The 22,584-nt window shown below is 41.0% G+C and overlaps 1 protein-coding gene across 1 annotated transcript in view; it reads right to left on the minus strand.

Annotated features, from left to right (window-relative positions):
• The window catches only part of LOC123372975, a 52,478-nt gene that overhangs the window by 4,372 nt on the left and 25,522 nt on the right, over nucleotides 1-22,584 (minus strand). The window contains exons 6-8 of the mRNA XM_045021686.1: nucleotides 19,480-19,658; nucleotides 4,585-4,742; nucleotides 2,428-2,470 (exon numbers count right to left, since the gene is read on the minus strand). Of these exons, the coding sequence (XP_044877621.1) occupies nucleotides 2,428-2,470; nucleotides 4,585-4,742; nucleotides 19,480-19,658 (380 nt within the window). The remainder of the gene's footprint in view (nucleotides 1-2,427; nucleotides 2,471-4,584; nucleotides 4,743-19,479; nucleotides 19,659-22,584) is intronic.

The following is a 22,584-nucleotide window of genomic DNA, read 5'->3' on the forward strand; positions in this document are numbered from 1 at the left end:
GGACTTACTGCAGCAGAGTGCAATAGATAAATGTAGTCTTACACCATGCATTAGTGGAATAGATATCGCTATCTAGATTCATTAGGAGGACAGTGTCGGTGTATTAGTGTGTTGAGCCATTGCATTTGAGATGAAGTATTACAGCCCTGTAATATGTTTTTGCTGGTGGTTCTAAAAATTCAGGTACAGCACCTTGGATAGCATTTCAGACAATGCAAAAAAAGCTTCTCTGCAAAACTGAAAAATGAATGCAAAGTTCATTTAAAAAAATGGGAGAAAGCAATTAGCTGAAAACAATACTTACTAATGAAACAAGTTGTGCAATGAAATCAGTATATAACCCTCCTACCCAAAAAAGGTTATTGTCTGCTTAGAGACAAAACTAAAAGGTCAAATCAGTTAAAATAAGCACCCAGTAACTTAGAAAACAAGTCTAATAAATGGCTAATTACGCTGTTAGTGGCTGAATCAAAGTAAGGTCTTTCGATTGCAAGAGGTAAGATGGACATTGATAGCTTAAGGGCTTTTTTTATTATTATGATGTTTCCTATCAAACTAAAGTAAGATTTTTTTTCCTTTTGCTTCTATGGCTTGTTTTCTAAGCTATATTTATTTTTTATTTCTTTGGCTTTGGGTGCATAATTATAATTTTTTGTATTTATTTAATTGACTTTGTTTTCAGGCCCTGTAGATTAATTTGCATTCACACTCTCTGATCAGATTTATTTGGCCCCAAATGTAGGTTTTGTAATAATAAGCTCCTATAACCCCTGAAACCAATAGAAATGTTTCTATTATTGATTTTATTCTAATGGAGATAATTTAAAAAGAAACAACTAAACATTTCCCTTTAATGTTTGCAAAGCCATCCCTGTAGCACACTGATTGGAGAAATGACTCATATGGAGAAATGGACTATAATCTAAAGCCTAACTAACTAATTTAAACTGTGAAAAATAAACAAACAGCATGAATATTGAAAAGTAAATTAGATTTTTTAAAATTCTTCCCTTTTTACTGATCTAGGATGTAATTTTTAACCTAAATAAGAAAATTGTTTTAAATTTTTTATTTATTTTCTTGACAGTGTCCTTTTAAAGACATTTAGATTTTTACCCTAGGCTTAACCCCCAACTTGTGGTCCACTATGACCCCAGATCCCTTTCTGCAGTACTCCTTCCTAGGCAGTCATTTCCCATTTTGTATGTGTGCAACTGATTGTTCCTTCCTAAATGGAGTACTTTGCATTTGTCCTTATTGAATTTCATACTATTTACTTCAGAACATTTCTCCAATTTGTCCAGATCATTTTGAATTTTAATCCTATCCTCCAAAGCACTTGCAACCTCTCCCAGCTTGGTATCATCCGCAAACTTTATAAGTGTACTCTCTATGCCATTATCTAAATCATTGATGAAGTGAACAGAATCGGACCCAGAACTGATCCCTGCAGGATCCCACTTATTATGACCTTCCAGCATGACTCTGAACCACTGATAACTACTCTCTAGGAACGGTTTTCCAATCAGTTTTGCACCCACCTTATAGTAGCTTCATCTAGGTTGCATTTCCCTAGTTTATTTATGAGAAGGTCATGCAGGACATTATCAAAAGATTTACAAAAATCAAGATATACCATGTCTACCACTTCTCCCCCATCCACAAGGCTTGTTCCTCTATCAAAGAAAGCTGTCAGGTTGGTTTGACATGATTTGTTTTTGACAAATTCATGCTTACTGTTACTTATCACCTTATTGTCTTCTAGATGTTTGCAAACTGATTGCTTAACTATTTGCTCCATTATCTTTCTGGGTACAGAAGTTAAGCTGACTGGGCTGTAATTCCCTGGGTTGTCCTTATTTCCCTTTTTATAGATAGGCACTATATTTGCCCTTTTCCAGTCTTCTGGAATCTCTCCTGTCTTCCATGACTTCTCAAAGATAATTGCTAATGGCTCAGGTACCTCCTCAGTCAGCTCCTTGAATATTCTAGGATGCATTTCATCAGGCCCTGGTGACCTGAAGAAATCTAATTTGTCCAAGTAATCTTTAACTTGTTCTTTCCCTATTTTAGCCTCTCTTGATCCTACCTCATTTTAACTGGCATTTACTACATCCAATTCTATACAACTCTGTGAGGTAGAGAAGGGTAATGGACACCATTCCACAGATGGGGAAACTGAAACCCAGAAAAAGCAGCAAAGAGTCCTGTGGCACCTTACAGACTAACAGACATATTGGAGCATGAGCTTTCGTGGGTGAATACCCACTTCGTTGGATGCATGTCTTGATACTTGAAACCCAGAGAGATTGAGTTGCCTGCAGCCCCCATTGTGTCAGAGATAGCAGTATCACTCAGGAGTTTCTGTTTCCTAATCTTGTGCTGAATTCACTAAATTAGCTTGCCACCCGAATAATAAAGCATTACCTGATGGACAGGATGCACAGCTTTATCCATAGCCTCCAGCCACCTACAAAATGCCAGAAAAAGAAAAAAAAAAGAAAAAAGAATAGCTTGGCTTGGTACAATGGAATAAATATCCTTCACAGAGTCTTTTAGTTTGCTGATACGGACATCTTTCAAAGACATATGCAACATTGAGGACCATCCTAGGGCTTGAAAATATATATATACATGCACGGGCTTTGAGCATTATTTACAAGATGGCACTTCTAACTAGTAGCAGAAATAATTTGCCAGCAACAGACTAGGCTTATTATAAGTGCAGCAATATTACAGACAATGGATTCTTTTTAATACAGTTTATCTGTAGACAAATTAACAATACTTTCTGTTTCTTTGTTACTAGGCTGGGTAGGAGTTGGAAGTAAACTTAAAATACTACAACAAACTGGGTATTTTAAAACAAAAGAAACCGATTTCCTGACCAGGTTTTGCAGTTGTTTGGTATGACCATCCCACCACAACTACGCTATGCACACCACATATTGTTGTTATTTCTAGATATATCTACTTGGGAGGTGCTCAGATACTATGATTAGGGTGACCAGAAAAATCGGGATGGGGTGGGGGGTGATAGGAGCCTATATAAGAAAAAGACCCACAAATCTGGACTGTCCCTATAAAATCGGGACATCTGGTCACCCTAACTATGATAATAGCTTCTATGTAAGTACAGAGCTATAGATGGATGGATGGATAGATAGATAGATAGATGAGATAGAATCAGGGCCGGCTCCAGACCCCAGCGCGCCAAGCGCGCGCTTGGGGCGGCATTTTGCTGGGAGGGCGGCAGGTGGCTCTGGTGGACCTCCCGCACGCATGACTGCGGAGGGTCCGCTGGTCCCGCGGCTCCGGTGGAGCAGCCGCAGGCATGCCTACGGGAGGACCACCAGAGCCGCGGGACCAGCGGACCCTCCGCAGGCACGTCTGCAAGAGGTCCTCCGGAGCTGCGGGACCGGCGACAGCCAGAGCACGCCCCGCGGCGTGCCGCCCTGCTTGGGATGGCGGAATTCCTGGAGCCGCCCCTGGATAGAGTGTATCAAATAATTCATCCTTCATCTCTTTACATTTCTGGAAATACAGAAGAAAGCAAAAAGCAAGGAAAACTGGTTTTAAACACATCCTAACTGCTCTGACAATAGATGCTAGATTGGCCTAAAATGAGTCAGGCTGTTTGAAAGTGTTGCTTAAAAGAAACATTACCTACATGCTGCTTTTTTAAAACAGTTTTAAACCCTGGGTGGCAGCAGAAAGAAAGCAGTAGATTTCAAAAGCTCCCTAAGATTATATCTATACTGCAGCTGGGAGTGTGCTTCCAAGCTCAGGCAGACAGAGTGCTAGTGCTAGTGCACTAAAAACACAATGTGGACAGGGATAGCATGGACAGCCACTTGGCTAGCCATCTGAGTACATCCCTGGGGGAGACCGGGTGAGCTAGCCTGAGCCGTTGCCCTTGCTACCCCCAGCCTCACTGCTATTTTTAGTGCACGATCTTGAGCAGAGCTAGCAAATGTCTGTCTACTTGAGGTGGGAAGCACTTTCCTAGCTACTGTGTAGACAATATTCCCTAATTGAGAGACAAAACCAGTGCTATGGGCAGTGAGACCCAACAGACTCTTGTGGTGGGTTAAAAGTTTTAAATTGGGGTAAAAAACACAAATGCGACAGGGCAAGCAGAGGAGAGGGTAAGGAAGGGACTGTGCTCTTTTTCAGTGCTCTGCTGGCCAGAACATTGAGTGACATTATACTTGGGTGTGAAATGATGTATAAACAAGTACAAATCCATGAGAGGATTTACAATTACATTGAAGTAGTGGGATGACAATATGGGGGTAAGAATGTGCGTGTGTGTGTGTGTGGGGGGAGGACGGGGAGGCGGGTGATTCTCTCTTAAGGTCACAAAACTCAGGCATGTTTTCACCCAGGGAAATCCTGAATGGCATGAGGACATTATTTGTTCTGAAAACCTGTAGAAAGTGAGAAAGCTGAAAAATAATTTTTGGGACCTTTCAAAATCAAACCCTCACTTCTATAGGTGTGACAGGTGTCTTTTAGAGAAAATTTTGCACAAAACACCCCCACAAGCTCTAGAAAAAAGAGTTACATAAATAGATTGCTTACCTCTTCATCTCTTGGTTTGAAGTTGCACAAAAGTAGAAAATCTTGTTTCCGGTTTGAGGCACGCATTTAAACACAAATGGTTTACCCAGGCTGCTGTCAACACCAATTTCTGCACCTTCTAACTTTGTTACATCTAGAGGTTTGCACTTTCCTTCATCCTGTAATTGATGAGATAAAGGTGAAGGAAGTTTTGCCATGTCTGTAGAGCACAATCTTGGGGAATTGAACTGTTTCCTGAAATATGAAAACTGTCACTTTCCCAGGGCCTGGGATAAACGCACGGAGACATTTCCAAATAGAAGTTTGGTGTCAAACTGACATTTGTGCCTCTGAAAATATTCCCCTAATTTTCATATATTGTGGCAGCTGGAGGCTCCAAAAAACCTTCCCTGTAGATTCACTCAAGACAAAATTTTCAAACGTGGCCTCTAAATTTGCCCCTGCAATTTTGCTCTCGCAACCATTTTCAGCAAAATGTGTTTGTACATCTTCCAACTTTTGGAGGCACAACAGTAATTATAAAAAGCATCTTCATAGGTGATTTGGGAGCACAAGGCTCTTTGAAAGCCAGTGTGGCTTGTCCCCTTACGTTATTTCTGCATCTTTGAAACTCTAACTGTGCAGATCTGAGGTACCAAATTCTTGCGCTTTCAAAATTGTGTGCATACATTAAAAAGGTAGATTGCCGTGCTTTTGAAAATGTGGCCCTTAATGTCAATCTCTAAGTCAGTAGTTTTCCCCATTAGCATCAGACAACTTTCAAGAGAGCCCATTTCAAAGTCTTTTGGAGAATGTTTTAAACCGCTTTGCTTTTTAACTATTACTGGAGCACTGACAATTGCATAAGATTTGCCAGCGGCAAAATGGAAGCTGACAGTTACTTTTGGAAACATGGGCAGCATTAGTGCTATTAGCATAATGCTCAAATAATGGGATTTTATAAACTAAGAATGCATGAATTATGATGAAATTGCATGACCTTTATCAATAAGGGACAATTATTCAAAAACCACAGAAAGTGCTTATGTTGCATCTGAAAAATATACACTCAAACAAATTCTGGCATGTGCAAAATATTCAGCTATGTGTGTAAAATGAGTATTTGTGCATGTAATAATCTCTGGGCACATGTGATTACTCATTTGTACCTGTGCATGCCTTTTTCTGCAGGAGTAAAATAACCACCTAATTTTGAAAAGTAGAATCTAAAAGCACACTCGTAAGCACATTTCCCAAATCCTTGTGCTTTTTTCCCTCTCTTTCATAGCATCCAAAGTCAAAGCCAATACAATATCTGAAAGGCATTTCCAACAGTCAGTGCTGTGTGACCTACTTTATAAATAATACTTTCAATCACAAAAAACACACTGAAATATCAGCATAACTGAACGATATGGAACCTCGATGGCTGGCTCCCAAGCAATCATTTTCACTCCCTTTCAGCCTTATGTGCCTATATAGCAGGTGGGTCAGATCTGGGGTTTACGATTCAAAGTAGGATCAAATGTCCTTTGTTACCTCCTAGTTCTGTTTTTGATTAGCCTAGTCCTCCAGCACACAAGTTTTACTGTGATGGTTTCCTTCAACAGTAACTGTAGCATGACTATGCCTCTTTTGGGGCAAATGTATTTTGCCACCGAAGGCACCAATGGCTTATTGTTAGAAAAATATCTTGATATCAGACATCGACCATACCTGGGCCTGGAATTGACCCCACTAGTGCTTACTGCAGTAGTGACACATAAACATAACTGCAGTTATGACACATTAACATAACTCTACTGGTAGGTAGAGGTGGAAGTTAAAGGTTCTACTGTTTGTGTTTCATTGAGTTTGTGGAGGGGGGAAATTGTATGGGGCTGAGATTTATGTTCATTCCATTAAGTAGCCAAGACTTGGAAACAGCTCTCTGCAGACCACCAGCAAATGTTCCACAGACCACTAATCCTCCACAGGACATAGCTTGGGGTCCTCTAGGTATAGGGCAGAATGTGTATTCTATGACGCAGATGAAATAACCCCTCTTGTGGTTATTTTTTTTTAGTTGGCCTGAGTTTCGAGGGAACCATTTCACCAAAAAATGAAAGCATTTAGCAAAGTGTATCAGTCAGTAAAAGCAAAGGCTTATTTGAGTCTTAGAAAGAGACCAGTAAAAAAAAAGATGGATGTGGTATCTAACACTTCATTGAATTAATTGGTCAGTAATATAGAGTGCACAGTTACATGTTCTCGAACCAGCCTTATTTTATTTGGTGTAAATACATCCAGTGAGTAAATGACATGCAGAGCATTTTCCAAGTGATTTGCTATGATCAAAGGATTTTGTTTGACTAGAGTCAAATTTACTATTCTAGTTAAGCTGCTTTGTGTAAGAAAAGGGAAGAACTGGAGAGCTACATGAGCACATTTCATTCCATCTGCAGCAAGTGAACTCAAAATCAACAAAAGGGATAAAAAAGAAAAGATTAAAAATAAGCTATTCAAGAGAAGGCAAATCCTGAGGAGATGGTGCAAAAATAACTTTACAGAGAAAGAAATCGAGTCCTAGAGAAGAAAATATGAAAGGGAACCTGAAATGCAGTCAAAAAATTAAACAGCATTAGAAAAAGGGAAAGTGAGGGACTGGGTGGCTCAGGAGACTAGCAATGAGAAACGTAGGCAGTCATCTCCAGGTCATTGGATCAGATTTGGCTTAGTGGCAATTGGAAAGTACCTTTGCCTGTCATCTCCTCCTAAGTGTCCTCCCATTTTCTGAAACTCAACATGTCAGAAATGGAACTCTTCTTTCCTCCTCAACCATTACCCTTCCCCTCTTTCCCATTATAGCTGACAGTTCCCACCTAGTTCTCCACCTTGGGGTCAGCTTTGGCTTCTTCCTATTTTTCTCCAACTTCCAGAGTCTCTCGCTGACTCCTGTTGCTGCTCCCTGTATAACATCTCTAAAATCAGTCCCTTCTTCTTTGCCTTTGCTGCCTAAAATTTGGATTTGCATCTCAATAATTTCTTGGCTGTAGACTCCTCCTCTCTCACCTCCTTTTATCTCTCCTCTATAGGGTGGGGCACACTTTCTGGGAGAGCATGAGACCTACGTTTTCTGTCAATAAATAGAAGACTTTAGTCTCGAGAGCTGTATGCGTGGCACCTTTCACAAATATTAATTTAATGTAAAAATACTTAATTTTTTAAAACAATGGACATCTAAAAAGATAATAAATCTGAGTGAGAGGAAAAATACCTGAGGCAGGCCAGGAGAAAAAAAAAAGGTGAAAAAGTGACTCCAGTTTTCAATCTCCCATGTATACCACATATGAACCATAGGTGCTGCCATCCATGGATACAGACAGGCAGTTTTGTTGCTGTCATATAAACACTAATACGATTAATCTTCAACTCCAGTTTGGGTCCTTTTGCTGCTATTTTTCATGAGGTCTCTGTGTAGCATCAGCAAAAGTTAACTAATGAAAACACTGTTGATTGTTTAGGTTTCCTGTAAGGATCAACTGCAGGATGCATTACCTCATAAGAAGTAATCAGCATTTTACAAGATCAGGCTCCATAGGAGGAACAATCAACGGACAGCATTTGGGATAGTCTGAATCAGGACAAGTTATGGATTCGTGTGTGTGAGACTAGTCTCTGGGTAAGAGCATGCAACCTGCTGGTCTGCCAAATGCAACTTATGCATCACATCAGTGAACAGTATTTTTTTTATTTATCAATGAGAGGAATTCAGAGGAAATGGAGGAGACCAGGGAGTCAGTAGCTTTTTAAACATAAATTGATAAATATGTCCTGTAGCAGTGGGAGGCATGAAAGGTGCACAGAAGGAATCAGATTGTATGCTGTCTGTAAATAATGTGGCAGCTCCCTGACTGTGATGATAAAGCTCTGAGCAAGAATGAAGAACAAATACAAGTGGTATCTCTACAAACAATGGCTCAGACCTAAATCTATTTATAGCTAAGCCTTTTATATAAAGAGCTTATGCTGAGCAATGAATACCCCAGGCCTGTATAAGAGAACAAAGGACTGGATGTTTGTCAGACTGAAATGCTGTGAAAGGTCCACACACAGTAGGCAGATTTCTTTCTTGTTACAATAATTGGAATCTGAATATACCGCCCCTCCCCCCCCAAAATTAGGATAATTTAAAGGACTCTCTCTCTCATTCTGATGCTGTATTCAGTGTATGTGCAATCAATAGAGACCATGTACCATCTGATTTTCAGATTTCTACAGTTGTACAAACCTGTCATCTCTGTAATGCACAGTCCCAAAATGGAGAGGCGAGGTGGAGGCTGCTTTGGCATTTTGGAAAGTAGATGGCTACCTATGTTAAAGCTACCTGAAAATTGCTCTGTCCAATTAGGAAGTGATTTCACTTTAGCTTTATTATTCCTAACTGTGTAATTTTCCCCTGTTCTGTACAGCCTGGGAATGGAGTGATGTGTCAAACTCAGATATAAATAAAGCAGAAGAAAGGAGACCTGCATTCATCTGGTCAGAGGCATGTGTCTGTCTATGTGTAAACGTTGCTGATATTGAGCATTGTTCAGACCATAAAGAAACAGAAATTGTTTGCTTTTGGAGATGATTTAAAGACAAGTGGCAAGGTATTCTGAACAAGAAAGATGTTGGGAGGATAAATCTACTAACACAGGCATCCCGTAATAAAGACAGCTGCACACTGGCTAGCAACAACCATCCAAGAAACAAAGCAAAACCATTCCACTGAAGAAACCACCATGAATGAGGGGGAGACCTAGATTAGGGTTCTCTCGGTTGAAACAGGTGCTTTATAATTATCTATATGGCATCTAGCTACCACAGAGTTCAATGCATTAAATATATCTTACGTAGGGAAGAGAAGATAAAGATTGAACTATTGAGATGGATTGGCATAGGCTTTGTAATAGAGACAGACATGATACAATATCTTTCACTCAGGCAAGGTGATGTAATACTTGTTTATTAGACTGGGCTCTAATCAACTTTATTGGCTGGAAGGATTCTGTTGTTGTGAAATGCACAATCCACTCTTTCTGCTCTCCCCCACAATACTCAAGCTGTCACTCAGTCACCCTGTGCCTCAGGGCTTCCTATAGGCACTAAACCTGGGAGCCTACAAAATGCAATTTTTTTTAAAACTGTGCTATATATAGCCATGGTGACTGATACAAAGTGTATTGTCTTCCCCTTTGCTGAGATACTGGGAGTTCAGAGAGACTCCTTAGTGAAGGCAGCAGTGTGCCTACTGCAGGTTTCTCTGTAGCATGTTTCAGAATATTACAACTGTGAAAGAAATATATGGAAGGCCAGAATTGTGAGGTTTGGCCTACATGTGCCAGAGGATTTAAATGGAAGAATGGTATCAGTTTTTATTCCTCTGTTTCCATCTTTACTCATGTCCTGGCCCTCCCTAGATCATAGAATTATAGAAATGTATGTAGGGATCAAGAAGTCATCTAGTCCAACCCCCCACGCTGAGGCAGGATTAAATATACTTAGACCATCCCTAACAGTATGGGTGCAGCTTGTCTTGAAGTGGTTTCCATCATATACAGGGTTTACAATTTGGTTCAATGGCTCTCAGCACCTCCACTATAAAAATTGTTCCAGCACCCCAGCCTAACAGGTGTCTTTCCAACCTGTTCTTAAAAATCTCCAGTGACAGAGATTCCATAACCTCCCTAGGTAACCTGTTCCACAGCTGAACTATCCTTATAGTTATATTTTTTTCTTAATATCAAATCTAAATCACCCTTGCTGCAAACTAAGCCAATTACCTCTTTTCCTACCCATGCCACTTGTCTTTAAATCATCTCCAAAATTTGTCCCTTTGTTCCAGTCCCAACCAAGACATTAATCCATGTTTTGGTAATTTCCTAGCCTAATTACAAAAGCCTCCTTCTCTCCACCATCCATTCTGTCAATTTTCCCACCTCCTGTCCATCCAAAATGTTGCCATCAAGATCATCTTCCGTATTTTAAAAAGTCTGATTACAAAGTTCCATACCATTCTGAACTGGTGGCGTTGAGAAAGCAGATGGAATAAATGAAAAGGTAATACAGTATGAGCAAGTGAAGGGCACTAACTCACTCTGGACTATAATTCAAGTGGTCTGTAATTTCTGGAAATGCCAATTAGTTTCTTCTGGAGACATATATAAATGCCACATTTTCACATTTGAGGTCATCTTTGTATCTCCCAGTATACTGCAGTTTGAATTCGTTTGAATTCAGTCTCCATTTCAATTACCTGCCTGTCTCTCTCTCCCTCCTCTTTTCCTACATGTGCTGATGGTAAAACTCTAGGCAGTAGATATTAAGGACATATCAAGACACTATAGATTAGTGTTTTAAGTTCTCTATTTTTTTAAATACATGTTTTCTGTTGGTTTCTCAAAATCCTATAAAGTCCACTCTTTTTCTTTCTAGAATCATGGCACCACATGCTCTATTTTCTTTTAATCTTTTTTATTCTGTGACAAATTGATTATAAGCCCAAATTGTCAAAGTCTTGAATTTGGAAGTTGTTTTCAGTAGTTTAGTAAATTGTTGTATGATCCTCCATCAACATTTTGTTTGTATTCAACTCCAGTGTGTTGAGCTTCTTGTATAATAAATAATTGGAATGACTTCTTCAAATCTGTGAGATCTGTACTCTATTGTTGGTAGAAACCAAACACATTTCCATGATGGGGAAGAAGAATTCCATCCCATCACTTACCCAGGGAATCAAAAATACTGTGTATGTAGTTCATTAACAAAAATATACCAGCTATAAATAGAGGAATACAGATTCCACAGACTTAACATCCTCTGGGATATGTGTGGGTTAATTTGTGCCTAGTACAGTGGGGGAAGAGAGAGTTTAAGGGTCAGATTTGTAGAGGTTTTTAGGTGCCTAAAGATGCAGGTAGGAGCCCAGAGAGATTTTAAAAAGCACCCAGGTGCCTAACTTCCCAGGGGAAGGACCTGGAAGCAATGGATCAGGTTCTCAGCATAAATAATTATAACTCCATTGAAGCCAATGGAGCTGCAGCAATTTATGCTGAGCATCTGGCCCAATGTTCCTACTCTGACCCTGATACTGCAAACATGCCCATGAATAGTCCCTGCTGAATCCAATGAGATCACCACTTGTATAAAGCTACTCATATACATAATTGCTTGCAGAATGTAGGCCAGTGACATCTCTCTGAAGGGAAGACAAAATGGCCTTGCAGGCAATGTGACTGAAATCTATTGCAATACATATCATTTCACAAATGTGTGATAGGCGAGAATAAGTCTTCAACAACAACCATATGGGCAAATTATTAAATAAACAACTGCATGAACATCAGGGCAATTAGTTTAACTGGTTTTTAAAAAAAAAAAATTCTGTAGGATGGAAAAGCAAATTTCCGGTTGGATAACTTCAGTATTTGACCCAGATGCCTGTAAAATAGAGCTGAAGGAGGACATCAGTGTTTGCTGATATGAACTAAAACAAGAGCTGAGCTCAACAATGCAATCTGTACCCCATCTGGTGTAAACAGAGGATCCGATTCTCTTCTCACTTACCCTGCTGTAAATCTGGAGTAAACTAGTTGAGGTGAGAGGAATTACATCAATGTAAAACTTATATTTTTGTGATCAGAACCTGGCCCTAACTATACTTAGAAATTGGTAAATCCAACTAATTTGTTGGAAGGAGATATGCAAATAGGCCCCAGAAAGTACTTTTGTCCTCTGTGTATTATTTTAAAGAATTCTTACATCCACTAAGTAGAAGAATCTGTCTTCATCAGTGAGCTGAGGCTGAGGACATAACGTTTCATGCTTTATCTTATAGTTGACATGGACATATAACTCTTGAGTAAAAATGAGAGCATAATTTGTAATTCTCTCGGAAAAGAGAGAGGGATGAGCCAGATCTATCTATTGTTCTTCCCTTCTCCTGGCAGAAATAATACCCAGAAGAAATTACACTGCCAAAAGGCCTTATTCAGATCCCACTGACTTCATTTAGAAACTGGATCTATCAAAAAGTGAAGAAGTGCATTATTAGGAAGACCAGATTGAAAAGGTACCTATGTTAAGAGCTCTTCAAAGGACCATCAGACCACAAGAAGCAGTTGAGAGGGATTCATGTTTTTTAGGTGTTTAAAAATAGTTTAAATAAATAAGTATTACAACATTGTACTTTAAGGTGTTCTTTGGAGTAAAGAAAAAGAGGGAGAGCTGATGGTTGTCAAGAACTGTATGAACTGATGCAGCATGTGTCTCTATGGTACGAAGACTGCTAAGGTAAGAAGATGAATAATAATTATTAATACAAAACATTCATGTGATGCTCTAGATTTACACACCCTTATTCAGATCCCACAGATAAAAGCATGTTTCCTGTCCCAAAGAGCCTACCATCTAAACATAAGGTTTGGATTATTCAGATAAGCGTTTTCTTTGAGGCAATAAACAAGGCAGGGAGGGTTGTGAAAAAGGCAACATTCTTTAAAATAAATCAGGTGGTTAGAGGAAAAATATGGAGTCTTTATGTGGTCAAATACAAATGACAGTAAGAATGAGGTACACTTTCTTGTCACTAGCTCATGTTAGTTAGAACTCTACCTGGTGGAGCTCCCAAGGAGTACTGAGTAGCTGGTTGAGTGAGAAAAGAAGACTGTGTAGAAGCCATGACTACAGTTTCTTTAGTTCCAAAGGGTAGAGATGGGTGAACTGGTTTGGACGAAATAAGAAACTCTCCACATAAAAAAAAACAACTGTAACCCAATAATAGTACATAACTCAGTTCAATCCTGGTGAAGGTTTTGATATGGTTTGATACTTTCTTTGTTTGAGGCCAGAAGAAATCATTGGAGGAAGGCTGAGATATTTCTGGATTCCCCTCAACTGGACTAAAGTGGAGTCAGTCTATAAGCCCACCCCAGAAGATGCAAAAGGGGCCTACTAGCCATTCCTGGAAGCAGGGTGGGAGGGTCTATACTGGAAAGCAGTGACTCTGAAAAAGATTTGGTAGTTGTGGTGGATCATCAGCTGAACATGAACTCTCAATTTGATTCTGTGGCCAAAAGAGCTAATGTGATCCTGGGATGCATAAACAGGGGAATCTCAAGTAGGAGTAGAGAGGTTATTTTACTGCTGTATTTGGCACTGGTGTGGAATACTGTTCAAGAGTTCAAGAGACACAGTTCAAGAAGGATGTTGATAAATTGGAGAGGGTTCAGAGAAGAGCCTCTAGAATGATTAAGGGATTAGAAAACCTGCCTTATACTGATAGACTCAAGGAACTCAATCTATTTATCTTAACAAAGAGCAGGTTAAGGGGTGACTTGATTACAGTCTCTAAATATCTACATGGGAAAGAAATATTTAATAATGAACTCTTCAGTCTTGCAGAGTATAACGTGAGCTAATGGCTGTAAATTGAAGCCAGACAAATTCAGACTGAAAATAAGGCATCAGTTTATGACTGAGGGTAATTAACCATTCAAACAATTTACCAACGGTTGTAGTGGATTATCCATCACTGAAAATTTTTAAATCAAGATTGGATGTTTTTCTAAAAAATATGCTCTAGAGATTATTTTGGGGAAGTTCTATGGGTTGTGTTACACTGGGGGTCTGATTAGATGGTCACAATTGTCCCTTCTGGCCTACAGGTCATTGACTGACAGGGCAATGGGGCGGGAAGACATCCTCCCTCTCCCAAGAGCTAGAGAGGGCCTACCATGCTGTTACCTTCCCCGCTAGATTATTATTATTATTATTTGTATAGTGATGGCTTCTGGAGACCCCAGTCAGGAGAGAGGCCCCATTGTGCTAGCAGTTGTACAAACACATAGCTTGACACCCTTCTCCCACAAGGTAAGAATCTATTATGCAAGAAGCAAGGATAACAAAAGAACAGGGGCTCATGAGAGGGATAACAAAATAAGATCATGCAGTTACATAGGTGAGCTATGTATACAGTTTGATGGGTCAGAATCATTTAGAAGTTTTTTTTTTAATTAATAATTAAATAAAGTCTGCTAGCTCTAATTGCCCTCTAGTGTAACCATTACTAGTTGGTTAGTGTTTGATAGGAATCTCAGTGGAGGTGGAGAAAAAGGCCTATCAGGTTGCCTATTGACAATGCCAGGAGAAAGAAGGTACAGAAGGCTCTCCCTGCAATTGTCAGAGGGGGTAGCAGGCTGCTATAGCTCACGACCAAGAAAGCAGGATCACATAGGAGGAGCCATTGCCTCTTGGGGAAAGGAGTTTTGTGGGGAGGAGGGCTGGAAGACCTTCCAAGGCTGGGATTGTTCAAATGATTATCCAAGCTACAAAAAATAAACCTGGACTCAGACCCTTTTTTGAAGTTTCCCCCCTCACTCTCTGTGAGGTTTGTTCAACTTTCTTCACCGAGAATCCTACTTTATATGCAAACTTCATAAGGATGGTGACTGAAGGTTGTTGCTCCCTTAGTGTAACTACCAGAAGTTAATCAGTCCTGAATAGAGAAATGAATTCTTTCTAGAGTGGTGGCAGCAAAGAGTGGGTGGTTGACTCTGAATATGATCAGTTTCAAATATGAATTTTCAGTGAAAATAAAAATAAACTCTGCTCCAGATATTTCAGGAAGCCCATCCTTTTTTCTTAGAAGCATAGAATCACAGAAGATTATGGTTGGAAGAGACCTCAGGAGGTCATCTAGTCCAACCCCCTGCTCAAAGCAGGAACATCCTCAACTAAATCTTCTCATCATCTTATACTTGTGTTTTGAATGTGAGCTCTTGTATCTATGGTGAAAATTTTGAAAAATGATATTTTTTTTTGCAACAAGTGCCTGCTTTCAATGGATTTTTTTTATTTTTTTTTTGGTCAAAAAAAGAATACCTGAACACCAAAATATTTCAGTTTGAATATGCTACCATGGTACCTCATGGGAGTTGTAGTTTGGTTTCCTCATGTCTCCATTCTCCTCTATGGGCTGTGCTCCTCAGCTGAACTATATCTTCCATTATGCACCATAGCCAGGGACTCAGGTTATATATTGCCTCTGCTCAACAAGATGAGAGACTGTGGTGCATTATGGGAGATGTAGTCCAATCCTGAAGCCTAACCTATTCAAATGGAAGCAGGAGGTACCACCACAGCATTTCTGAATCATAATATTTTGATTTCCCCCCACCCCTCGAAAAGGATAAATTTCCACAGAAATTACTTCCATTTTCTATCTAGGCCTAATATTAATGTAAAAAATGGCTAAACAATAAAGTAGACATGCAACATCTTCTGCTACTGCAAGGACAGGTATCAAGTTACTATTGTAACTAGGGTGACCAGGTGTCTGGAACACCCGGTTGAAAAGATCCTGGCGGCTCCGGTCAGCACCACTGACTAGGCCGTTGACTGTCCGGTTGACTGCCCGGTAGCAGGCTCCCTGCTAGCATCTATGCTGTGCGGCTCCCAGGAAGCAGCCGGCATGTCCCCACTCCAGCTCCTAGGCATAGAATCAGCCTGGGAACTGCAGCCAATGGGAGCTGTGGGAGCAGCACCTGTGGATGGGGCAGCGTGCAGAGCTGCCTGGCCCTGCCTCCATGTAGAAGCCAGAGGGGTGACATGGAAAGCGCCATCTGGAGCCTGCACCCCTGAGTCCCTTGGCACCCCAACCCCCTGCCCCAGCCCTAATCTCCCTCCCACCCTCCAAACTCCTCGATCCCAACCTGGAACCCTCCTTTACCCCACAACCCTCATCCCTAGGCCCACATCAGAGCCTGCACCCCCACCCAGTGCCCTCACACCACTGCATCCCAACCCCTGCCCCAGCCCAGAGACCTCTCCTGCACCCTGAACCCCTCATTTCTGGCCCCACCCCAAAACCCGCACCCCCAGCCCAGAGCCCGTACCTCCTCCCACACCCCAACCCCCTGCCTCAGCCTGGAGCTCCCTCCCATACTCCAAACCCCTTGGCTCCACCCCCAGCCCAGAGCCCCCTCCTACACCCCAAATACCTCATCCCTGGCCCCATCCCATAGCCCACACCCCCAGCCAGAGCCCTCACCCCCTCCTGCACCCCAGCCCCCTGAGCCAGCCCAGTGAAAATGAGCGGGGCCTAGGAGAAGGGGTGGGGCAGGGGCGGGGCCTCAGACGAGAGGCGGGGCAGGGGGCAGGGCAAGGATGTTCAGGTTTGTGTGAAGAAAGTTGGCAACCCTAATAGTAGCTGTGGCTATGCAAATAAGATAACGTAGAGTTAATATGCTAATACTTGTGTTAAGCATGCCCAACAGAGGCCTGAGCAGAGTCAAGCTGAGATGACAGCTCATCTCTGACCAATCTACCTCCTGAGTGCTAACTAAATGTTACAACTACTGTAAAGGGGCATTTTAGTCCAGTGCACAAACTCCATTATAAACCTAGATATACAGTACCAAAATCTGTTCTGAGTCACACCAGTTTACGTTGGAGTAATTCAAATTCTTTATGCAAAAGCATAATAAATATCTGCTGTCAGACGTTACCACATGAAGGTGCAAACTGCACTGGGACCAATGTCCACCAGGAGAATTCAATGTAGGTGGTATTTCTTCCACTTGGGGCTCTATGGGAGTTCTGCTAGCTAGTGGAGGCAGCTGAGGAGATGTGCTGATTCATAGCATCTCTCCATCCCCAACTGCTTTGGCAATACGCCTTCCCTGGCCTGCAGTGTACATTTTTTGGCTGGTGGCTGAGGGGTTCTGGTGCTATGTGCTGCTGCATTCCTACTCCCATGAATTGACTTTCCATTACAAGGGCCTATGCCAGGACTATGTTGGTGGAAGCTGGCACAGGCCCTAGAATAAGTTCCCAGAGAAGACTGTTGAAGCCTAAAGCATAAATTAGTACAAAATGGAGCTAGATTTGTTTCCTTAGAAAAACCGGATTAAGGGTGGCAATTATGCAAGAGAAAAAACCACCTACACAAGAAGATACAATTACGATAGACCAATTAAAAGCATATATGAGTTTGGAGCAGTAGGCTTTTTCCTGTTCCTAAAAGTTCTATACTGTGGGCACAAGTTAGAATGCTGCAAAAGGGACCACAGTTTCTGGGTGATTGCTTATCTGTCTGAAGCTGACATATTAGTTCTATGTAAAGGACATTTTATAAAATATTTGAGAACATTAGGAACAACTGAGAACATGAAGAGTTTAATTCATCCCTGCTTCATTCCAGTTTTATGTCAGTAGTGCTCCAGTGATTTATCATTCAGGAGGTGTGTAACATACATCTGAGAGAGGGTGCACTGGAGAGGGGAGAAATGGTAGTAATAGGAAAAGCAACTGAAAGGAGGTTGTATGTTAGAGAGTGGGGCTTGCTGTATATTGCATCTTACTATTATTTTCTGCCTGCTATGCCTCTCATTGCACCCCTTACTGTATACATTACACTTACGTTGCACATCCATTGACTGCCAAGTCACTGCAAATTACTCTGATTTATCCCTTGCATCTACTTACAAATATTTTCTGGCCAGCTGACACTATCATTTATGTTATTTGGCCTAGAGACCGCCCTGAGAGTTGGGTTTACTCCAGAGTGAGGGATGGATAGATTCTCAGCTGGTGTAACTCAGCATAGCTCCACAGAGCTAAGGCTCTAGCCCTGAATTTGACCCTCATGTCTTCCTGCATTTAATTTTGCTTTAAAAGTGGGGAAACTAATGCTTGAGCTAATTGACGTGTGTCTTTTTAATAAGCTATGAAGTGTTTTACTATAAAAGACCAAAAATAGACACACTTAGAAATCAGTATATTTAATTTTGGAAGCATAACTTTCTGCTTAAGTAACTTTGTTGCAAAGTTACATAAGGGAAGGGACTGGTAACTCGTCATTATATGCAACACCTACTAAAGCGCCTTGCAAATTGTGCTATAATAGGATTGTGTAACAGATGAATTCAGCTGCTCTTCTAGGCATAGCAACTCTGAAAAATATCCGTTATCAAAATACTCCATCTGCTGGATACAGGTTGAAATGCAACCATTGGAACCTTTAGGAACTGTCCAGCAGTATTTAAAATATAGAACTTCTGTTATGGTGGTGCTCAGGGTAAGCAGATTTAAAGGAAAACTGTAATTTATGTTAAAGATTTTTAATCTCTTCATATAATTACAAAGAAGAAGAAACTTAGAAGCACTCATATATTTATATTTGACACAAACAGTAAGCCATCATCTTGCCAGTCTGCTGATTTACGCCTAGATTATGCCATTAAGAGACAGCATGTAAGAGTGCGTACAGAGGTCCACATTGCGGTGGAAGTCTTGAGAGAATTTTTGGCCAGTTCAAATATTATCCCTTATGGGGCACCATCTGGCTTTCTTTTTGGGGAGGTTAGTGCTAACTGTGACATAAATCTTGTGCAGTACCTGTACATCCCAGCCTTGCTGTGGCTGGCGCCTCCACAATTTTGCACTTATGTGCAGAAGTCTCATGCTCATGGCTAAATTTAAAAATATTTATCTCAGTAGGTGGGTCTAGAGCTCCTGCACTTCTAAAATTACCACCTCACTTAATGTCTCTCTGAGCCTGTGCTCTGTCTTGGTTCATAACACACTGTAGAACCCTAACCACAAGATAGAATTAGAATCCACCAAAGCCTAACATTGCTATTCTTGAAGTAATGTCTTCAAAGGAGTTGCATGGGTGTAAACAAAGGTAGAATTTGGCCATGAGCTTGAAGTGAGGGAGCCTCCTGTTAACATCTATGCAAAAAATACCCATCCAGGTGATAGCAGTCCTCGGCATTAGAAGTGAATATATCTGAGCACACTTCCATTACATGTCTGAGTACAACACTGCTGCACCTCTCCGTTGTAAACTATGCCACTGTTTGCTTTCTCATCACACCCTCTTCTCCTTACCTTCTTGTGTTTGTAGTAGTGAAGGCAGCCATCATGTTTCAGCACAAACCATCTCTTCCTCCAGCCCTTCAGTATCCCTGAGTGAGTTCGCTTGTGCAAATATCCTCGACATGTTGGCCTGGGAGTGTTGGGGCAGCGGCTAATGTCTGATCCAACCAAGAGGGTCAAGATATCAGGGCCTGAAATTTTTCATTACAAATATTTAAGAGTGGAGAAGAAATGGAAATAACAATTAAACTAAACTAAAAAGTGTATCCTCCTTCCTTGTAGAAATGTAAAACAAGGAATGAACAGAAAAAAAAATCTGAACTCATTTTGTACTGGAGACAGCACTGTACCTTCAGGACCCAGTTTCCAAAGAAGCCCCTGAAGTTAGGCCTGCACATTTTTCACGTGTACCTCAATGAGGTTGCAAAGCCTACATTTGAGGGGAAAAGCTGGTAACTGCATATATATATATACCTGAAGGGGACACTTCTAAGTCCAAATCCAGATTTGTGTGCACAAATGTTAGTTCACACAGAAATGTTGTGGGTGCATCTTAGGAAGCTCCTGTGAAACTTTAGCTTTTAATCTCTTAAATACGTTCCTTGGGAATTTTTTCTATGCATGTAGGGGTCCTCCTGGATTGCCACAACTTCTGTCTCAACCATCCTCCAGGCTATGGGGTACTGGATATGTGCCCCATGTGCACTTCCCTGCCCTCCCACCTGCTCCTTAATTGGCTGATGGGAATTGCTCAAAAGTGATGTTAGACTGCTAGGCTAGCTGAAAATACATGTTCATGATCAGATTCTCCTATGCTATGCTATGATACTATTTTACAATAATCATACAATACCTTGATGCTATCAGCTCATGCATGTATTTACCCCCCAAAGACCTGAAATCCTTATTACACAGATGGAACTTCTAAGCAGCACCAGGACAGACAGCAATCCCTAAAAAAACCTTGAAAGCTATGACTATGACACATTTTCATTTGCAAAATGTTTGCTGTTAAGGCTGCATCTTTTTATGGTGACAGTTGATGTTGGAAATACTGCTGTTAAGCCAAAATTCAGACCATGGGGAGTTTTCTTGGGTGAGTTAAACACCCCTCTACCCCATGAACAGGAATTTATCCAGGAAACAGCTGGTGTACACTTAAATTTAACAGTATGAATCAGTCCTCTATATTTAAAGAACTTGCTATGTGTCAAGATAATTTTGACACTGTTTTGTAAAAACATTTCAATTTACTGAATTTTCCTTGAGCCCCTATAAAAATCATATGTGGGAGAATTAAAAAGACTACAGCAGATTGACTCTCAACATGCAAACATGGATGTATTTTGATTTTAGTCACTACTGCTACTGGAAAAATATGAATGATTATTATCACTGACAATTTGTTTCTGCAAAATGCTGTGCCCTGAAGTAACCTTTCTGCTGTCCATACTAGATCTGGGTCCCCAGTAACAAAGATATTGCTAATGGGTGCATAGAGCCAGACTGTGAATTTTCCCGGTGAGGAAACATCAGACATAAATAGCATATTGGTGTCTCAGAGGCCCCTGTCAGCAGACATCTCTCTTTGAGGCATGAGTCCCAAAAGCCATATCACAGAATGTGCTCTTTGTCACATGACATTTTAGCTCAGGTTTTAATGATAGTAGAAGTAGATAATATTAGCATCTAGAGCAAGGATAAAATTGAGGTCTTTTATCTAAACCATATCTTTATCCTGTCATCAGGATATCTTTATTGTACCATCAGGTTCCAACTCCACGCATATCACATCCCTGATGTCAAACTCAGACACCCATAGAAAGTAGAGATAGAATACAAAGTTTGTCTTCTTTCTAAATATTAGGAGAATCAAGCTTGCAGTGTTTTCAGACATCACAGGAGTGGAAATTTTAACACTTGTCTGAGTTCCTTTCTGTGATTTGCTACCTCTCTCTCTCCTTTTAATTACAGAATGCACTCACTAACAATGAGACATTTGCAAAACATTCATCTGAAGGGCATAAACAATGCAGACATAAGAACATAAGAATGACCATACTGGGTCAGACCAATGGTCTATCTAGTCCAGTATCTATTTTATGACAGTAGCTGGTGCCAGAGGCTCCAGAGGGAACAAACAGAACTAGGGCAGTTAGTGATCCATCCGCTGTCATCCAGCCTCAGCTTCTGGCAGTCAGAAATTTACGAACCCCCAGAGCATAGGGTTGTGTCCCTGACCGTAACAGCCATTGATGGACCTATCCTTAATAAATTTATCTAATTCTTTTTTGAACCCAGTTATACTTTTGGCCTTCACAACATCCCCTAGCAACAAGTTCCACAGGTTGACTGTGTGTTATGTGAAGAAATACTTCCTTTTGTTTGTTTTAAACCTGCTGCCTATTAATTTCATTGGGTGACACTTGGTTCTTGTATCATGTGAAGGGGTAAATAACACTTCCTGATTCACTTTCTCCACATCCATCAAGATTTTATAGACCTCTCTCATATCTCTATTCAGTAGTCTCTTTTCCAAGCTGAACAGCCCAAGGCCTGGTCTACACTACGCGTTTAAACCGATTTTAGGAGCGTTAAACCGATTTAACGCCGCACCCGTCCACACTAAGAGGCCCATTATATCGATATAAAGGGCTCTTTAAACCGGTTTCTGTACTCCTCCCCAACGAGAGGAGTAGCGCTAATATCGGTATTACCATATCGGATTAGGGTTAGTGTGGCCGCAAATCGACGGTATTGGACTCCGGGCGGTATCCCACAGTGCACCACTGTGACCGCTCTGGACAGCAATCTGAACTCGGATGCAGTGGCCAGGTAGACAAGAAAAGACCCGCGAACTTTTGAATATCATTTCCTGTTTGCCCAGCGTGGAGCTCCGATCAGCACGGGTGGCGATGCAGTTCCAAATCCAAAAAGAGCTCCAGCTTGGACCGTACGGATGTGATCGCTGTATGGGCAGACAAATCTGTTCTATCAGAGCTCCGTTACAGAAGATGAAATTCCAAAGCATTTTAAAAAAATCTCCAGACAGAGGCCACAGCAGGGACTCAGCACACTGCTGCGTGACAAGCGTAACGGAAAGCCAAAGAATCAAAT

This window comes from Mauremys mutica, chromosome 6 (genome assembly GCF_020497125.1).
Source record: "Mauremys mutica isolate MM-2020 ecotype Southern chromosome 6, ASM2049712v1, whole genome shotgun sequence".
In the NCBI taxonomy this organism is placed as follows: domain Eukaryota; kingdom Metazoa; phylum Chordata; order Testudines; family Geoemydidae; genus Mauremys; species Mauremys mutica.